Source organism: Biomphalaria glabrata, chromosome 9, assembly GCF_947242115.1.
Source record: "Biomphalaria glabrata chromosome 9, xgBioGlab47.1, whole genome shotgun sequence".
Taxonomy (NCBI): Eukaryota; Metazoa; Mollusca; class Gastropoda; family Planorbidae; genus Biomphalaria; species Biomphalaria glabrata.
The window spans coordinates 19,836,590-19,855,154 of NC_074719.1; the positions used below are offsets into that span (position 1 = coordinate 19,836,590).

The 18,565-nt window shown below is 38.4% G+C and overlaps 1 protein-coding gene across 1 annotated transcript in view; it reads right to left on the bottom strand.

Moving 5' to 3' along the window:
- Positions 1 to 18,565, bottom strand: part of LOC106069092 (homeobox protein Hmx-like) — a 74,259-nt gene that overhangs the window by 22,252 nt on the left and 33,442 nt on the right. The window contains exon 3 of the mRNA XM_056040453.1: positions 11,523 to 11,751. Coding sequence (XP_055896428.1) covers positions 11,523 to 11,751 — 229 coding nt within the window. The remainder of the gene's footprint in view (positions 1 to 11,522; positions 11,752 to 18,565) is intronic.

Below are 18,565 nucleotides of genomic sequence, written 5' to 3' on the forward strand. Positions count from 1 at the left end.
TCTGACTAGAACTACAACAGACCAGTAATGACTTGGATAGCTATCTGACTAGAACTACAACAGACCAGTAATGACTTGGATAGCTATCTGACTAGAACTACAACAGACCAGTAATGACTTGGATAGCTATCTGACTAGAACTACAACAGACCAGTAATGACTTGGATAGCTGCCTGACTAGAACTACAACAGACCAGTAATGACTTGGATAGCTGCCTGACTAGAACTACAACAGACCAGTAATGACTTGGATAGCTGCCTGACTAGAACTACAACAGACCAGTAATGACTTGGATAGCTGCCTGACTAGAACTACAACAGACCAGTAATGACTTGGATAGCTATCTGACTAGAACTACAACAGACCAGTAATGACTTGGATAGCTATCTGACTAGAACTACAACAGACCAGTAATGACTTGGATAGCTGCCTGACTAGAACTACAACAGACCAGTAATGACTTGGATAGCTGCCTGACTAGAACTACAACAGACCAGTAATGACTTGGATAGCTATCTGACTAGAACTACAACAGACCAGTAATGACTTGGATAGCTATCTGACTAGAACTACAACAGACCAGTAATGACTTGGATAGCTATCTGACTAGAACTACAACAGACCAGTAATGACTTGGATAGCTGCCTGACTAGAACTACAACAGACCAGTAATGACTTGGATAGCTGCCTGACTAGAACTACAACAGACCAGTAATGACTTGGATAGCTGCCTGACTAGAACTACAACAGACCAGTAATGACTTGGATAGCTGCCTGACTAGAACTACAACAGACCAGTAATGACTTGGATAGCTATCTGACTAGAACTACAACAGACCAGTAATGACTTGGATAGCTGCCTGACTAGAACTACAACAGACCAGTAATGACTTGGATAGCTGCCTGACTAGAACTACAACAGACCAGTAATGACTTGGATAGCTATCTGACTAGAACTACAACAGACCAGTAATGACTTGGATAGCTATCTGACTAGAACTACAACAGACCAGTAATGACTTGGATAGCTATCTGACTAGAACTACAACAGACCAGTAATGACTTGGATAGCTGCCTGACTAGAACTACAACAGACCAGTAATGACTTGGATAGCTGCCTGACTAGAACTACAACAGACCAGTAATGACTTGGATAGCTGCCTGACTAGAACTACAACAGACCAGTAATGACTTGGATAGCTGCCTGACTAGAACTACAACAGACCAGTAATGACTTGGATAGCTGCCTGACTAGAACTACAACAGACCAGTAATGACTTGGATAGCTATCTGACTAGAACTACAACAGACCAGTAATGACTTGGATAGCTATCTGACTAGAACTACAACAGACCAGTAATGACTTGGATAGCTGCCTGACTAGAACTACAACAGACCAGTAATGACTTGGATAGCTGCCTGACTAGAACTACAACAGACCAGTAATGACTTGGATAGCTATCTGACTAGAACTACAACAGACCAGTAATGACTTGGATAGCTATCTGACTAGAACTACAACAGACCAGTAATGACTTGGATAGCTATCTGACTAGAACTACAACAGACCAGTAATGACTTGGATAGCTGCCTGACTAGAACTACAACAGACCAGTAATGACTTGGATAGCTGCCTGACTAGAACTACAACAGACCAGTAATGACTTGGATAGCTGCCTGACTAGAACTACAACAGACCAGTAATGACTTGGATAGCTGCCTGACTAGAACTACAACAGACCAGTAATGACTTGGATAGCTATCTGACTAGAACTACAACAGACCAGTAATGACTTGGATAGCTGCCTGACTAGAACTACAACAGACCAGTAATGACTTGGATAGCTGCCTGACTAGAACTACAACAGACCAGTAATGACTTGGATAGCTATCTGACTAGAACTACAACAGACCAGTAATGACTTGGATAGCTATCTGACTAGAACTACAACAGACCAGTAATGACTTGGATAGCTATCTGACTAGAACTACAACAGACCAGTAATGACTTGGATAGCTGCCTGACTAGAACTACAACAGACCAGTAATGACTTGGATAGCTGCCTGACTAGAACTACAACAGACCAGTAATGACTTGGATAGCTGCCTGACTAGAACTACAACAGACCAGTAATGACTTGGATAGCTGCCTGACTAGAACTACAACAGACCAGTAATGACTTGGATAGCTGCCTGACTAGAACTACAACAGACCAGTAATGACTTGGATAGCTATCTGACTAGAACTACAACAGACCAGTAATGACTTGGATAGCTATCTGACTAGAACTACAACAGACCAGTAATGACTTGGATAGCTGCCTGACTAGAACTACAACAGACCAGTAATGACTTGGATAGCTGCCTGACTAGAACTACAACAGACCAGTAATGACTTGGATAGCTGCCTGACTAGAACTACAACAGACCAGTAATGACTTGGATAGCTGCCTGACTAGAACTACAACAGACCAGTAATGACTTGGATAGCTGCCTGACTAGAACTACAACAGACCAGTAATGACTTGGATAGCTATCTGACTAGAACTACAACAGACCAGTAATGACTTGGATAGCTGCCTGACTAGAACTACAACAGACCAGTAATGACTTGGATAGCTGCCTGACTAGAACTACAACAGACCAGTAATGACTTGGATAGCTGCCTGACTAGAACTACAACAGACCAGTAATGACTTGGATAGCTGCCTGACTAGAACTACAACAGACCAGTAATGACTTGGATAGCTGCCTGACTAGAACTACAACAGACCAGTAATGACTTGGATAGCTATCTGACTAGAACTACAACAGACCAGTAATGACTTGGATAGCTGCCTGACTAGAACTACAACAGACCAGTAATGACTTGGATAGCTATCTGACTAGAACTACAACAGACCAGTAATGACTTGGATAGCTATCTGACTAGAACTACAACAGACCAGTAATGACTTGGATAGCTGCCTGACTAGAACTACAACAGACCAGTAATGACTTGGATAGCTATCTGACTAGAACTACAACAGACCAGTAATGACTTGGATAGCTATCTGACTAGAACTACAACAGACCAGTAATGACTTGGATAGCTGCCTGACTAGAACTACAACAGACCAGTAATGACTTGGATAGCTGCCTGACTAGAACTACAACAGACCAGTAATGACTTGGATAGCTGCCTGACTAGAACTACAACAGACCAGTAATGACTTGGATAGCTATCTGACTAGAACTACAACAGACCAGTAATGACTTGGATAGCTATCTGACTAGAACTACAACAGACCAGTAATGACTTGGATAGCTATCTGACTAGAACTACAACAGACCAGTAATGACTTGGATAGCTATCTGACTAGAACTACAACAGACCAGTAATGACTTGGATAGCTATCTGACTAGAACTACAACAGACCAGTAATGACTTGGATAGCTATCTGACTAGAACTACAACAGACCAGTAATGACTTGGATAGCTGCCTGACTAGAACTACAACAGACCAGTAATGACTTGGATAGCTGCCTGACTAGAACTACAACAGACCAGTAATGACTTGGATAGCTATCTGACTAGAACTACAACAGACCAGTAATGACTTGGATAGCTATCTGACTAGAACTACAACAGACCAGTAATGACTTGGATAGCTATCTGACTAGAACTACAACAGACCAGTAATGACTTGGATAGCTATCTGACTAGAACTACAACAGACCAGTAATGACTTGGATAGCTATCTGACTAGAACTACAACAGACCAGTAATGACTTGGATAGCTATCTGACTAGAACTACAACAGACCAGTAATGACTTGGATAGCTATCTGACTAGAACTACAACAGACCAGTAATGACTTGGATAGCTATCTGACTAGAACTACAACAGACCAGTAATGACTTGGATAGCTGCCTGACTAGAACTACAACAGACCAGTAATGACTTGGATAGCTGCCTGACTAGAACTACAACAGACCAGTAATGACTTGGATAGCTGCCTGACTAGAACTACAACAGACCAGTAATGACTTGGATAGCTGCCTGACTAGAACTACAACAGACCAGTAATGACTTGGATAGCTGCCTGACTAGAACTACAACAGACCAGTAATGACTTGGATAGCTGCCTGACTAGAACTACAACAGACCAGTAATGACTTGGATAGCTATCTGACTAGAACTACAACAGACCAGTAATGACTTGGATAGCTATCTGACTAGAACTACAACAGACCAGTAATGACTTGGATAGCTGCCTGACTAGAACTACAACAGACCAGTAATGACTTGGATAGCTGCCTGACTAGAACTACAACAGACCAGTAATGACTTGGATAGCTGCCTGACTAGAACTACAACAGACCAGTAATGACTTGGATAGCTGCCTGACTAGAACTACAACAGACCAGTAATGACTTGGATAGCTATCTGACTAGAACTACAACAGACCAGTAATGACTTGGATAGCTGCCTGACTAGAACTACAACAGACCAGTAATGACTTGGATAGCTGCCTGACTAGAACTACAACAGACCAGTAATGACTTGGATAGCTGCCTGACTAGAACTACAACAGACCAGTAATGACTTGGATAGCTGCCTGACTAGAACTACAACAGACCAGTAATGACTTGGATAGCTGCCTGACTAGAACTACAACAGACCAGTAATGACTTGGATAGCTGCCTGACTAGAACTACAACAGACCAGTAATGACTTGGATAGCTATCTGACTAGAACTACAACAGACCAGTAATGACTTGGATAGCTATCTGACTAGAACTACAACAGACCAGTAATGACTTGGATAGCTATCTGACTAGAACTACAACAGACCAGTAATGACTTGGATAGCTGCCTGACTAGAACTACAACAGACCAGTAATGACTTGGATAGCTATCTGACTAGAACTACAACAGACCAGTAATGACTTGGATAGCTGCCTGACTAGAACTACAACAGACCAGTAATGACTTGGATAGCTGCCTGACTAGAACTACAACAGACCAGTAATGACTTGGATAGCTATCTGACTAGAACTACAACAGACCAGTAATGACTTGGATAGCTATCTGACTAGAACTACAACAGACCAGTAATGACTTGGATAGCTATCTGACTAGAACTACAACAGACCAGTAATGACTTGGATAGCTATCTGACTAGAACTACAACAGACCAGTAATGACTTGGATAGCTGCCTGACTAGAACTACAACAGACCAGTAATGACTTGGATAGCTGCCTGGTCGTGTGGTATGCGCTCTCGACAATCGTTCGGACTTCTCGATGGTCCTGGGTTCAAACCCTGCCCACTGCCATCCACCGTCGTCCTGCGGGAGGTTTGTTCTAGGAAGTAATTTTATCTTAAATGTGAAAAAAACATCCGAAACATGTCAAACATTTGACAGTGTCCACTTTTCAACCTCAATCTTTGATGCTTTTCCCTCGTTGTCAATTATGTCAGCCTTGTAGAAATGTCCATTTCTTGATAGTAGAATTCACTGAAATGTCCATCAAACAAAATTCTTCTGGGCGTATCAATGAAAAAAAAACAACACGAATTGACAATTGTCTTGTTTTCTCTCCCCCCCCCCTCGCCCCCCCCCCCCCCAAAAAAAAAAAAGCACAGTGGAGAGAATCCATTAATTGAAAACTAAACTACAAAAATGTGACCATCCCAAGAGCAGACGTCAGGACAGAAAAAGATCAAAAGCCATAATTGACTAGTCACGTGGTGCCGGATGCTGGACAAATGATCCTTTAACTCTGTCGCCTCTCCAAAGCCTCTCGGGCACTTTGCGCCATTTTATCAATTTCTTCCTGTCACGTCTATACACCCAGACCCAGGACGAGAAGAAAAACACTTTTAACCCTTCAAAACCCTCTTCTACGGGTTATTTTATGGAGGGCATAAATACTGAATCGTAGGCTTTAAATGCTCTTGCATAGGTTGGAATGGTTTATAGTACATTTAAAATTTAAATAACTTTATGTAAAACCCTCGCCAAAATATTTTAAAATAAATATACAACAAATGACACATATTTAGTTGTTTTAAAGGTATTCGAGCCGTGTTGAAGCCGATGCGACCCCGCCTCACATATGACTTCAAATTGTTGTTAGATTTTTTGTCTTCTAGTTATGGGTCCCTTTTTAACTACGAAATAGAATGCTCTCGGAGTTTGAGAACCTTCTGCCCCTCATTGATACGAAGTAATATATTAATAATATAGTACTATAAGTAGGCCCTATTAATCTAATAGGCTACTAAGGTAATAATTGACCACTAATAGTTGAAAAGTGTTATCTAGTGTCTCCTAGCATTGCTAATTATTGGTACAGGAATATTAAAGTATTTTTAAGACGGTTTCAAAAGTACATTTTATAAAACATACTCATATTTAACAATAAGATTAATGTACCTGTGGGCATATTAAATGACCACGTGGGTTTTTTTTAGTATGGGCAAAAATCTGAAAAACTGTGACAGAGAGCGCGCGCACACACACACTTACACACACAGAATGGCAAAAAAAAAAAAGCAAAGAAGAAAAAGAAGTTCTTATGAAGACCCACCACAGTGCCAAATAGAAAGAATCAACACTCGAGACGGTAGCGTAATGTCGGACTGAAAGAGCGTCGCCCAGTGCTTCGCAAGTTTGGCCAAGCACTCGAGCCGTTTGACGGGAGAACTTGAGGGCCAACTCTTGTTTGGTGGAGCCTGGCTTTGATTGTGGCGATAGAGAGTCTCCCCCCGAGTGTGCCTCTCTCTGTGTGTGTCTTAATGTGTGTGCCTATATTGACGCAGAGATGGGAGGGGTGCTCAATTAACGATACCGCTCTATTAATAATCTAAACGTTTTTGGGCTATTCGTCTGATATCTATTAGAATCAATACGAGAAATTAAATAGAAAATCGGGATAGTTAGTCAAAACAAAGTTTGGGAGCACGCAATGGCTGTGGCGTTACTTGTAAGGGAAATGAGATTCAAATATCTTTAAACGTAGCAGAGTAAATAAGGGATGGACCTAATATATAAATACTTAAGATCAGGAATTATACGGAAAATAATCATTATATAATTTAGTATACAAAACACAATGTAAGGCGTATGTATGTAAGCATGTATGTATGTATGTGTGTGTGTGTATGTATGTATGTATGTATGTATGTATGTATGTATGTATGTATGTATGTATGTATGTATGTGTGTATGTATGTATGTATGTATGAATGTATGTATGCCAGAAGTTGTCAAATGTTTTTGACCTGGGGACCCCTTTATACAGACTAAACGTGCCCACGGACCCCTAAGTGAAAAAGTTACATAAACGCATATTTCTGTAGTTGCTCATTCATTAGTATGGATTCCTGCGTGATTATGATCTGAGTTTGTCCATGCATAAAAGCGTTCAATATCCAGTTTGGAATATCAAAGTGATAAATGTCTAAAATTAAATTTAAAGCCCCTAAATATCTCTATTGAAGAACGAAAGTATTGGACAAATTATCTATGAAAATGTCGGCTAAACCGGTAAACCCAATTTTCATAGTCTACTTTCAATGAGTAGAAATTAAAAGTGTCAAGGGAACATCTCGCCAGGTTTGACATAGATCTAAATCCAATCTTAACACCAGTGATCCACAAACTAAGGGCCGCGGGTCAAATGGGGTTCGTATTTTAAAAATGACCAAATAGTGACCGATAAATATATCTTATAGATAGGTCATGAGGTCATGAGGTCTATAAAAACATGTACACTGAAATACGTAAGTTGACTGTCTTTGATCATAAAATGCAAAAAAAAACAGAACACGTTGTTAAATTCATATGTGTCTGTGGTGAACTTTGACTTTCTTAAAGTGTCTAGCTTGACCGAGGTCAAAACAAGAGACATTGGATTCTACATCACTCAACCTGCAAATCTTAACAGCAGCTAGTACAAAGTATTTTCACGTCATTACTGTGGAGTGTATATATCATATATAGTTAGAGTCGACTGGATGCAGGAGCCTGTTGTCTACTAGAGAGTTATGGCTCCAACAAAAAGCTGAGAAATGTATGAGTGCATGACTAAAATGATATTAAGGAAATACATGAACACATTATTCGAATCTCTTTTACACAGTTGTACAACGACTTGACAAGATTTGAACGCGCGGCCCTTGGTGGAATTTCATTCATTCTACCCCATTGCCATAGGTCCCTACCGAAACGGCTTGATTCTATTATTCTAATGTCCCCTTAGAGCAGTGAATATTTCAAGTACTATTTGCCTACGGTGTTGCCTTTCTGTTTTTAGATTATAGATCTAGAAACTTCTAAATGAAAGAGAAAAAGAGAATCATTAATGTGATCACAAGAAGGCATAGCGGGTAAGATGAATGCACTTAGAATTGCTAAATAGTAAAATTTTGAAATCTATTTTTAACTTACAAGACTAAACTAGAACTAGGTGTTTAAAACAATCAACAGAGATGAAAAACAAATGTATAGTCATAGGGAGAGGTGACTGATGCTGATGGGCAGAGAGGCAGATCTATAGACATTTTGGTAGACAGATAGCTAGAGATAAGCGTGCTTTATAAAAGCGTCTCGACAACTCTCCTTCTAAGGAGATACAAGTGTTTGCCGCAACCAGTGTTTAAAGGGTTAAAGCCTTATTCCCCCCCCCCACCTAAATGTTCATGAAAACCAGGCAGCAGGAGGGTTGTGAGAGAAAACACTTTCCCCCTCTCCCAAGAGGCCTAGAGATAATGCAGGAGGCTGCGTTAAGTGCCCACTTTGTCAACTCTGTTTTGGGTGGATAAAGTGAAGAAATGATAATGTGGTTGACGAAGCCTGAGATGAAAGGAAGATACTTGCACTTAACTTAGACTTGAAACCTACCAGCCATGGAATGACAGGTAGACAGCCATGGAATGGCAGGTAAACAGCAATGGAATGACAAGAAATTCAATTGACGAATGTAAGTTCCATTTGACTCTGGCCAAGTGTTGACCACGGTGTTATGTGGCTATCACAAGTCTCACCAATAATGGGGGAAACGGTTCTTCCTCACATAGAGGATAATTTCATTGGTCCAAACAAATGGAAATTCGGTTTGACTACAATAGTCAACCTTAGCATAACTACAATAGTCAACCTTAGCATAACTACAATAGTCAACCTTAGCATAACTACAATAGTCAACCTTAGCATAACTACAATAGTCAACCTTAGCATAACTACAATAGTCAACCTTAGCATAACTACAATAGTCAACCTTAGCATAACTACAATAGTCAACCTTAGCATAACTACAATAGTCAACCTTAGCATAACTACAATAGTCAACCTTAGCATAACTACAATAGTCAACCTTAGCATAACTACAATAGTCAACCTTAGCATAACTACAATAGTCAACCTTAGCATAACTACAATAGTCAACCTTAGCATAACTACAATAGTCAACCTTAGCATAACTACAATAGTCAACCTTAGCATAACTACAATAGTCAACCTTAGCATAACTACAATAGTCAACCTTAGCATAACTACAATAGTCAACCTTAGCATAACTACAATAGTCAACCTTAGCATAACTACAATAGTCAACCTTAGCATAACTACAATAGTCAACCTTAGCATAACTACAATAGTCAACCTTAGCATAACTACAATAGTCAACCTTAGCATAACTACGATAGTCAACCTTAGCATAACTACAATAGTCAACCTTAGCATAACTACAATAGTCAACCTTAGCATAACTACGGAAGCAACAATGTAGATACAAACACGAACCAATTTCTCACACAAAACACACAAGCAGCACTTTATGAATTAGAGACTTCTATGTCCTTCTTGGTGACCACAGATGACGATGCAACACTGTCTGAAAGTGGAACGAAGGAGTTTGTAAATGTTTTTCGCTTCTGGAGAGGAGATGACCACTTCGTTCAGATCTGATGTTACAGCTGCAATTGTCTTTAACAATCATGTGTGTTATGGAAAGGCATCCTTCATGAAAAGTGAAAATAACAATGCCAGTGATACATAAAGACCAGTGTTTGATTCAACAAATCTTTGACCAATCAACAGCTGCCAGGAATGTATTCTTCCTCTTGTGTGTTTCGTAAAAAAATATTCAAATAGAAACTAAGGAATCGATACTTCGAAAGTGACAACCTATTTTTTTTTAAAAAGCAAATGCCAGAAATTTATCCCATCTTGATTTTATTTTTTGTTTTTCGGAGGAGGATTGATCTCACTCCTATCAACGTTGATACACTCACTATGGTTGATATGAGCAGTTCACTATGGTTGATATGAGCAGTTTACTATGGTTGATATGAGCAGTTCACTATGGTTGACATGAGCAGTTCACTATGGTTGATATGAGCAGTTCACTATGAAAAGACAGCTCAATGGAAAGCAATAGAAATCATTTCGCTATTCTCAACAGTTAGAGAAAACACAGTCGTTGAAGTATGTGTTCAAAATGATTTCATTGTCCAATGTTTAGACTTGAACCTCTGCCCTACCATTAGCTCCATTCATAGGTTCACTTCTGTAGCAGACAGAATTACAGCGTTGTTCAAATACTGAGATCAGCCTCCCCCCCCCCCCATTCCTTTTCCAGGTCAATAGTTGGATACAATCTAACCAAACAAGACAAGCAGACTATTTCACTTTCTACCTTCAATACCAACAGTACTAGCATATGTTGAGCAGTTTCAATTGGACTTTGTTTACACTAGAATATTCACTTTTATCAAAATTGTAAGACGAAAATATTTAAATTTTGATCAAAATAACAAAAAATAAAATAAAGCATGTATAAAACATAAAATCTGTCAGTTTCAAACATTTCCAAGATAAACATTAGCAGATCTGATTTGATTGGCGGATTTCTCACAATAAACAAGATGTTGTTATGGACACTCAATTAAACTGGGGGGAAGTAAATGCAGTAGGTCGTTGTGCTGGCCACTTGACATCCTCGTTAACCCGTTTGCCGTCCAAACAGATATCTTTGCATCCCCTTCAGCATGGAATTGTAAGGTCTGAAAAGGTTACTTTACTTTTGTACTGTTATGAATGAAAATTAAGAAAATTGGTATTTTTGTCTCTACCTTCAGCATGGAATTGTAAGGTCTGAAAAGGTTACTTTACTTTTGTACTGTTATGAATGAAAATTAAGAAAATTGGTATTTTTGTCACACATTTTGTATTTGTTGCTAGACGGATAGCTGGCATAGATTGAATACAAAACTGACCAATGCTTTTCTCGTCCTTCTGTTAACATCATAAATACAGAACTGTGTAGCCAGAACAATGACTTGCCATCTTTATCTGTCCAACTTCCAGGTGTTGTTATCTGCTATCTCTTACACTTAAACTGATGTCGGGACGTAACATTGCTACTTACATTTGGTATGCTAACATTACTATCCGATTATTCTCATTCCCAGACCAAATAGGTCATAAAGACATGTCAATTTAACCATCGCTGGGGTATATTGCTTACCTTCTGTTCTGGTACCATGTCTTGACTTGCGTGTCGGTCAAGTTGAGTTTAGATGCCAGTTCCATCCTGTCTTGGACACTCAGGTACTTCTGTCTCTCAAACGTTTTCTCCAGGACAGACAGCTGGTGGTCAGTGAAGGCAGTCCTGGCTTTTCTGGGCTTCTTTGACTTGCAACCCATGGAGGAGCCGAGGTCTCCATGTTGGCCGTTAAGATCATGATCAAAACTTTCTAAAAAAAAAAAAAAAAAAAAAACACACCATTTACCTTGTGATAATAAGTTTTCTAAATAAACTTAGAAAGAGGCTTCCGAAGTTAAAAAACAAAATACTTTATTTGCGTTATTTACAACTAACAATAGCTATGTCTGTAAGCGGGACAACAGTACTACAGCTATCAATGAAAGTACGAGAGAGTTTATAAATTGCCCAAAATCATACAGCACAAAGACGGGTTTTGTTTGCTAGTTTGTTTTCTTTCTTACGTTCCCAGCGTCCCATCAGATAGGAAGACTATAAGTCCGATTGTAAACCTCCTGCAGGTCGCCAGGAAATGAAGGCTGCATTGCTTCAAGCCAGAGACCATCGTGACCATCATGAGTCCGAAGAATCTACCGCACGACTTAATAGTCAGGAATGACCCGAAGCAATAGGACTGAGTCAGTCTTAGACAAGTGAAAAAGGAAGAAAGCTGCCCAATCTGGCAACCCTAAGTTATGTAAATACTCTTACACGAACTGTGGAAAAATGCCTGTCCAGAACTAGGTCATTGTTCAATGTTGAGACGTGTGGCTCATACAATGCTCAGTAATAGACTAAATGGGCTCGTTATAATAACATTCAGACAGGTCAAATAATATAAAAACTGTGGTTCATTGATACGCTTCCAAGTGTCATATATACAAACTCATATGGAATCTATACATCTTAATAATTAACAACATGACAACATCTTTTGTCTTTGATTCTTTGTATTCCGAAATAATAAAAATAAAGATTGTAAATAAATAATAATAAAGTCCGTTGTCACATGTGTGTAAAGTATGTGACGCTTGACAACATACCATCAGCTGACCAGCTGACCATCTACCATCTTTATTATTCTGGCCGTATTACGGGTGCATGGACAAATGGAAATGCAGATTGTCTTGCATAACTTAGATGTATGGTCAAAAATGGAATCATGGGATGGTGATGGTTCTATCAGTGTCCGACACTATCCAGAGTCCAGAGGGAGAGATATATGCTACTATAAAAATATGATACTTGCGATAGCAAGAGGTCAGTCAATCACAAGTCATTAGTTATTGATCCAGGTGGATTATTTAGTGTGCTTAATTTTTACTAGATCAACCTTACTTTCCCTGTATTCTATTTTACTTCTATTAGGTCAGCAAGTTATTCTTGGGATTTAAATCTTGAATTCTTTCGCATTAAACTTTTAAACAAAACTATTCATCGCGTTTCTTCAGTGTCTACTAGTCATGTGTTATAGAAATATTTAAAGGCACCTTGTATGTCATATGATTGTGGAGACAATACACAGCTGTCTCTAAAACAACGTCATAGCACACGTAAATATTTATCAATGTCGAAGACCTGGATATTTCAGCGATGCGTTCACTGCTAATAATATGATAGCAAATCTACTTAATTACGCATACATGGTCAATCTTAAAATTTTAATTGCGTCATATAAGACAAGGTATTCTTGTATGTGAACTATCTCGACCTATTTTGCTATGAGCTTATTGGTCGCTATAAGGTAAGTATTCAGCAGCCATTGCGCAGGTGTGTCCGTTTGAAATGATACACAGCTTTTTGAAATTCAAGTGGTCTCTGCGACCAACTCAATTACATAGAAGAAAAAATAAGGAATCAATAGACTTTAGGGGGGAGGATGTAGACTGTTCAATGTCTATTTGTAACACCTGATTAAATCATTTCAACAAAACATATAGATCACTGTTTCAACAAGACAATGTTCTAGTTCGGATTTTTAAAAAAATGTTTAAGTAAATTGAAAGAGCGCATTTAAAAATAGTAAATTAGTCACATGGTGAAAGAAATGACAAGTGTGTGGGAGTGTTGTGTGGTAGGATACTGTTTAATGGTGCGTGTGAGGTTAGCCATATGGTGTGGGGGACTTTCTGTATAGTATGGTGTGGGGGACTTTCTGTATAGTGTGGTGTCTGAGGACTTTCTGTATAGTGTCTTGTGGGGGACTTTCCGTATAGTGTGGTGTCTGAGGACTTTCCGTATAGTGTGGTGTCTGAGGACTTTCCGTATAGTGTGGTGTGGGGGACTTTCCGTATAGTGTGGTGTGGGGGACTTTCTGTATAGTGTGGTGACTGAGGACTTTCTGTAAAGTGTGGTGACTGAGGACGTTCTGTTTAGTGTGGTGACTGAGGACTTTCTGTATAGTGTGGTGACTGAGGACTTTCTGTATAGTGTGGTGACTGATAACTTCCTGTATAGTGTGGTGACTGAGGATTTTCTGTATAGTGTGGTGACTGAGGACTTTCTGTATAGTGTGGTGACTGAGGACTTTCTGTATAGTGTGGTGACTGATAACTTCCTGTATAGTGTGGTGACTGAGGATTTTCTGTATAGTGTGGTGTCTGAGGACTTTCTGTGTAGTGTGGTGTCTGAGGACTTTCTGTGTAGTGTGGTGTCTGAGGACTTTCTGTATAGTGTGGTGACTGATAACTTTCTGTATAGTGTGGTGTCTGAGGACTTTCTGTGTAGTGTGGTGACTGAGGACTTTCTGTATAGTGTGGTGACTGATAACTTTCTGTATAGTGTGGTGACTGAGGATTTTCTGTATAGTGTGGTGTCTGAGGACTTTCTGTGTAGTGTGGTGTCTGAGGACTTTCTGTATAGTGTGGTGTCTGTATATATTCACATCTCTCATTAAGAAGTAGTTTGGCAGCTAATCTAATCTCCCTTGGAGGCGTAAAATATTTCACCTAATACTTAGTGTCAATGTTGTTTTAGTTATGTAAAAAAATAAACAAAATCTAAACATTCCGAGAAAAAAAAAAGAAATTTTCCAATAAAACTTAAAATAGCAAAGGGAGTTAAAAATAAGAGTGATCTTTTCAATAAAAGTTTCTGGTTCTATCCTTTCTATTTAGAGAGGATATAATTAATAAGTATATATTGACGTCTTTGATCAATAAGCTACAAGCCACTGGAGGATCCAGGGGGGCGGCGGTAGGGGCAATCGCCCCCACCCCGAAGGGGGGGGGCGGACGAATTTTAGTATAGAGTTCACACAATTTGTATACGAATTTATTACTTATGTTAATAATATATACTAATTATTTATATTTCAACCTATTTTTAGATTATTTCGCCCCCCCCCCCTTCTAGTATGTTAGCCGATTTGGTAGGGTCAGGAGGGGGCGATGGCATTAACTATTTTAAGAAAGACTTTGCTTTGGAAAAGTTATAATTCAAACGAAATTTTTCAATATAACAGTCACAGTTGAGATGAGTTCAAAAGCCAGATAACTTTTTCCAACCTTTACTCTATCTCATATTTTTCTAGTTAAATAAATTTAGGACTAGAACTCACAATTTATACCTTATTTATTATTGAATATTATTAATCGAATTTTTTTTTTCGGCGGCGATCCTCAAAGCCTTAATCTAAATATGTGGGGTATCTTATGTTTTCAAAGAACAAATCGGTTTTATTTAAAATGTATTAAGGGACAATAAATTCATATTAGAATATTTTTCCACATTTTTCAAAAGGTCCTTTATAATAGAACGAATAATGAGCTGTAGGTCAGGAGAATGCGTTACTGCAGTAAAGAATGCCAGAAAACGCTTTTAGTGTCGAGGGTTCCCCCGAACCTCACTGATTAATAATAAGCTGTAGATGTCAGGAGAATGCGTTTCTGCAGTGAAGAATGCAAGAAAACGCTTTTGGCGTTCGGGGCGAACTGATAAATAATGAGCTGTAGATGTCAGGAGAATGCGTTTCTGCAGTAAAAATGCAAGAAAGCGCTTTTGGCGTCGGGGCTGCGCCCCGAACCCCACTGATGAATAATGAGCTGTAGATATCAGGAGAATGCGTTTCAGCAGTGAAAAATGCAAGAAAGCGCTTTTGGCGTCGGGGCTGCGACCCGAACCCCACTGATAAATAATGAGCTGTAGATATCAGGAGAATGCGTTTCTGCAGTGAAAAATGCTTCACCCCGAACCCCAACTGAGGAAGCTTACAGCGCTCTCCCAGACCCCCAAGCTTGCAAGAGAAAGGCCTCAGCATGACTGTTTTTTTTTCTGTTTTTTTTTTCGCCGAAGATTGATAAACAGTCTTATTTTATTCTCATATATCGAATATATATATATATATATATATATATATATATATATATATATATATATATATATATATATATGTGTGTGTGTGTGTGTGTGTGTGTGCGTACGCACGTTTATGCATAGGATTAGGGTTAGGTTTACTGAGCGTTAGGGTTAGGGTTTGGAAAAAAATCGCCCCCCCCCCACACCAAAGTTCTGGATCCGCCAGTGCTACAAACTTCATGTTAAGTCTACTTTTGAGAAGCTATTATTGAAATGAAATGATATTGTGGGCTTCATTGTTTTATGATTCCAAGTAGGAAATAAAATAATTTGAACTTCAAAAAATCTGTCATATATATTTATCTAGACTTACTGATTATACATATAACACATACACACTTCTTAGCAAATATCAAAGAGGAAGAATAGAAAAAAAGGGAGGGGAGGGACCACCTCCTGCCAGTCTCACGTCTCTTGTATTTTAAGGCATTTATTACAAAGCTTATACCAACTCAACCTGTCTGTCTGTTAAAAAGTTGGAACGCGTTTTTTTTTCTCTACTTTTTCCCATTCTCAGATCAAGTTGAAACTTTGCACAATTATTCATTGTACCTGACAAGATATGGATCACTAAAAAAATATTAACCAATTAGTTAATGAATTATTGTTTAATATCGAAATAAAGGGAATAAATGCTGCTTAATGAGAGATGCGGTTGTATATATGGATTTAATCCCTTTGATATGTTTTCACACTTTTTCTCTCACTTCCAAATAATTCTCAGATCAAGTTGAGATTTAGTATAATTATTCATAGTCCATCACACTACACGAAACAACAGAAAATTAACTAATTATTTAATTAATTAGTACGAATAATTTACTTTTTTTTTTTTACATTGCTGAAAGGGAGCTAACTCACGTCATTTTCATATAAATAAATAAATATAATTAGCGGTTCTTCCCATAAGATAAACTTTGTTTTAAAAAATAATCTTTTTTTTTTATTCTTTTGCTTGTTTTAATCACTTCTGGTTCTCAATTCATCACTTTTTTTTCTTAGCTGCTCCATACCCCCCCCCTCGTTGTTTTTGTGTTTATGTTTCAGACTATGTTGTGTTTATGAGATTTGATTCACGGATTATTCTGTTCATGTCAGATTAATGAGGGGAGAGTGTAGGATTTAATGAAGCTACTGGCATTTAAAGGGCAAGTAACTGTGTAGACAAGATATACAAAATATCACAACCCTCGCGTGGGGGTACTTGGCGAGATGCTAATAAAGGCGAGTGTCAAGTACAGAGGTGTCGACCAAGAACATTTGGCTTTGTTGGAGGTCCATTGTTTATGTCCTGGATGGAGGTTGACTTTTTTTTCAAAATTTAATTCACCGATTGATGTATGTTGCTTAAGTTTTTATTGGCGGTCCCCAAAAGGGGAAAAGATGCTATAAGTTTTGTGTGAAATGTCTGTCCGTCTGTCCGTCAGTCCGTCCGTCCGTCCCGTTTAGATCTCGTAAACTAGAAAAGATAGTGAAAATCCGACATCATAATATTTTAGTCCATTCAAAGTTCTGATGCAACGGCTACTTTTTTCTTTTCTAAAAGTGAGAAATCTAATTTTTTAAATCCCTTATGCAAGCAATTTTTTAATAAAAAATACACCACTTTTACACCTATTTACTATTAATAGTAACAAACACGGGAGGCTCTTTAGTAGGGGAGATGCCGATTTAACCATATTTTCAACACATTTATGCATATGGCTTTTGATTTTTTGTTAAAAAAATATTATTTTTTTTTTACATTTGTATTGCTACGTTTTGTAATTTCTGTCTTACTAACTACTACATTTACCAAACTTTGCACAATTATTCATTGTACCTGACAAGATATGGATCACTAAAAAAAATATTTTTAAAGTTTTTTAAAGAAAAAAATCTATTTAGTATGCATATAAGTTAGACATAATTTAAAACAACAATTAATTAGGATACTAACAATAGGATACTGAACAAAAGGAATTACAATTCATTTTTTTCTATTGTTTTACGGAAATGTTTCAGTATTTTTAAATTTTAGGATTTGGTGAAGAGATTGACCCTTTACAAAACAATTAGATCAATTAGATATTCATTATAAGACATCATTTAGGCCAGGTTCGCATTAAACTTCACATTCACTTTCACCTATCCTTTGGTCTGCTAGGGGCACCACACAAGATCTGTCAGCCTTCTTTCTCCATTCTTCTCTGTCTTGTTGGACCACTTCGGGGGCCGATTTTGAGTTTGTGTTTCCACACAAACTGTCTTTGTAACCTTGTTTATTCTGTGCTGGTGCTGTTGTTCAGACAAGTTCTTGTTAATATATGTATTGACATTTTTTTTTCTTTTCTTTGTTTCGTTCTATCTCAATAGCTTTGTCACTCTTAGAGCTCCAAGTTATCTGCTTATCAAACTATTACTCAGCTCTTAATACCCGCCCAACCTCTCTCTCTCTCTCTCTCTCTATGTCTCTCTTCTCTTTATCTCTCTCTCTCTCCACCTCATTATGTCCTTGTTATGGAGTGTGCGCTTATGTGTTTCTATGTTGACGATGGGAAGAGGTTAGCGATTCTGAGTGATACAAGATATGTCGCATTGTCGTCAACTGTGGGGAGACACCAGAGCGTGAGACTGAAAAGATGTGATTTTCGTAGTTAGTGAGATTTTATTCAAAATACCATTTGATA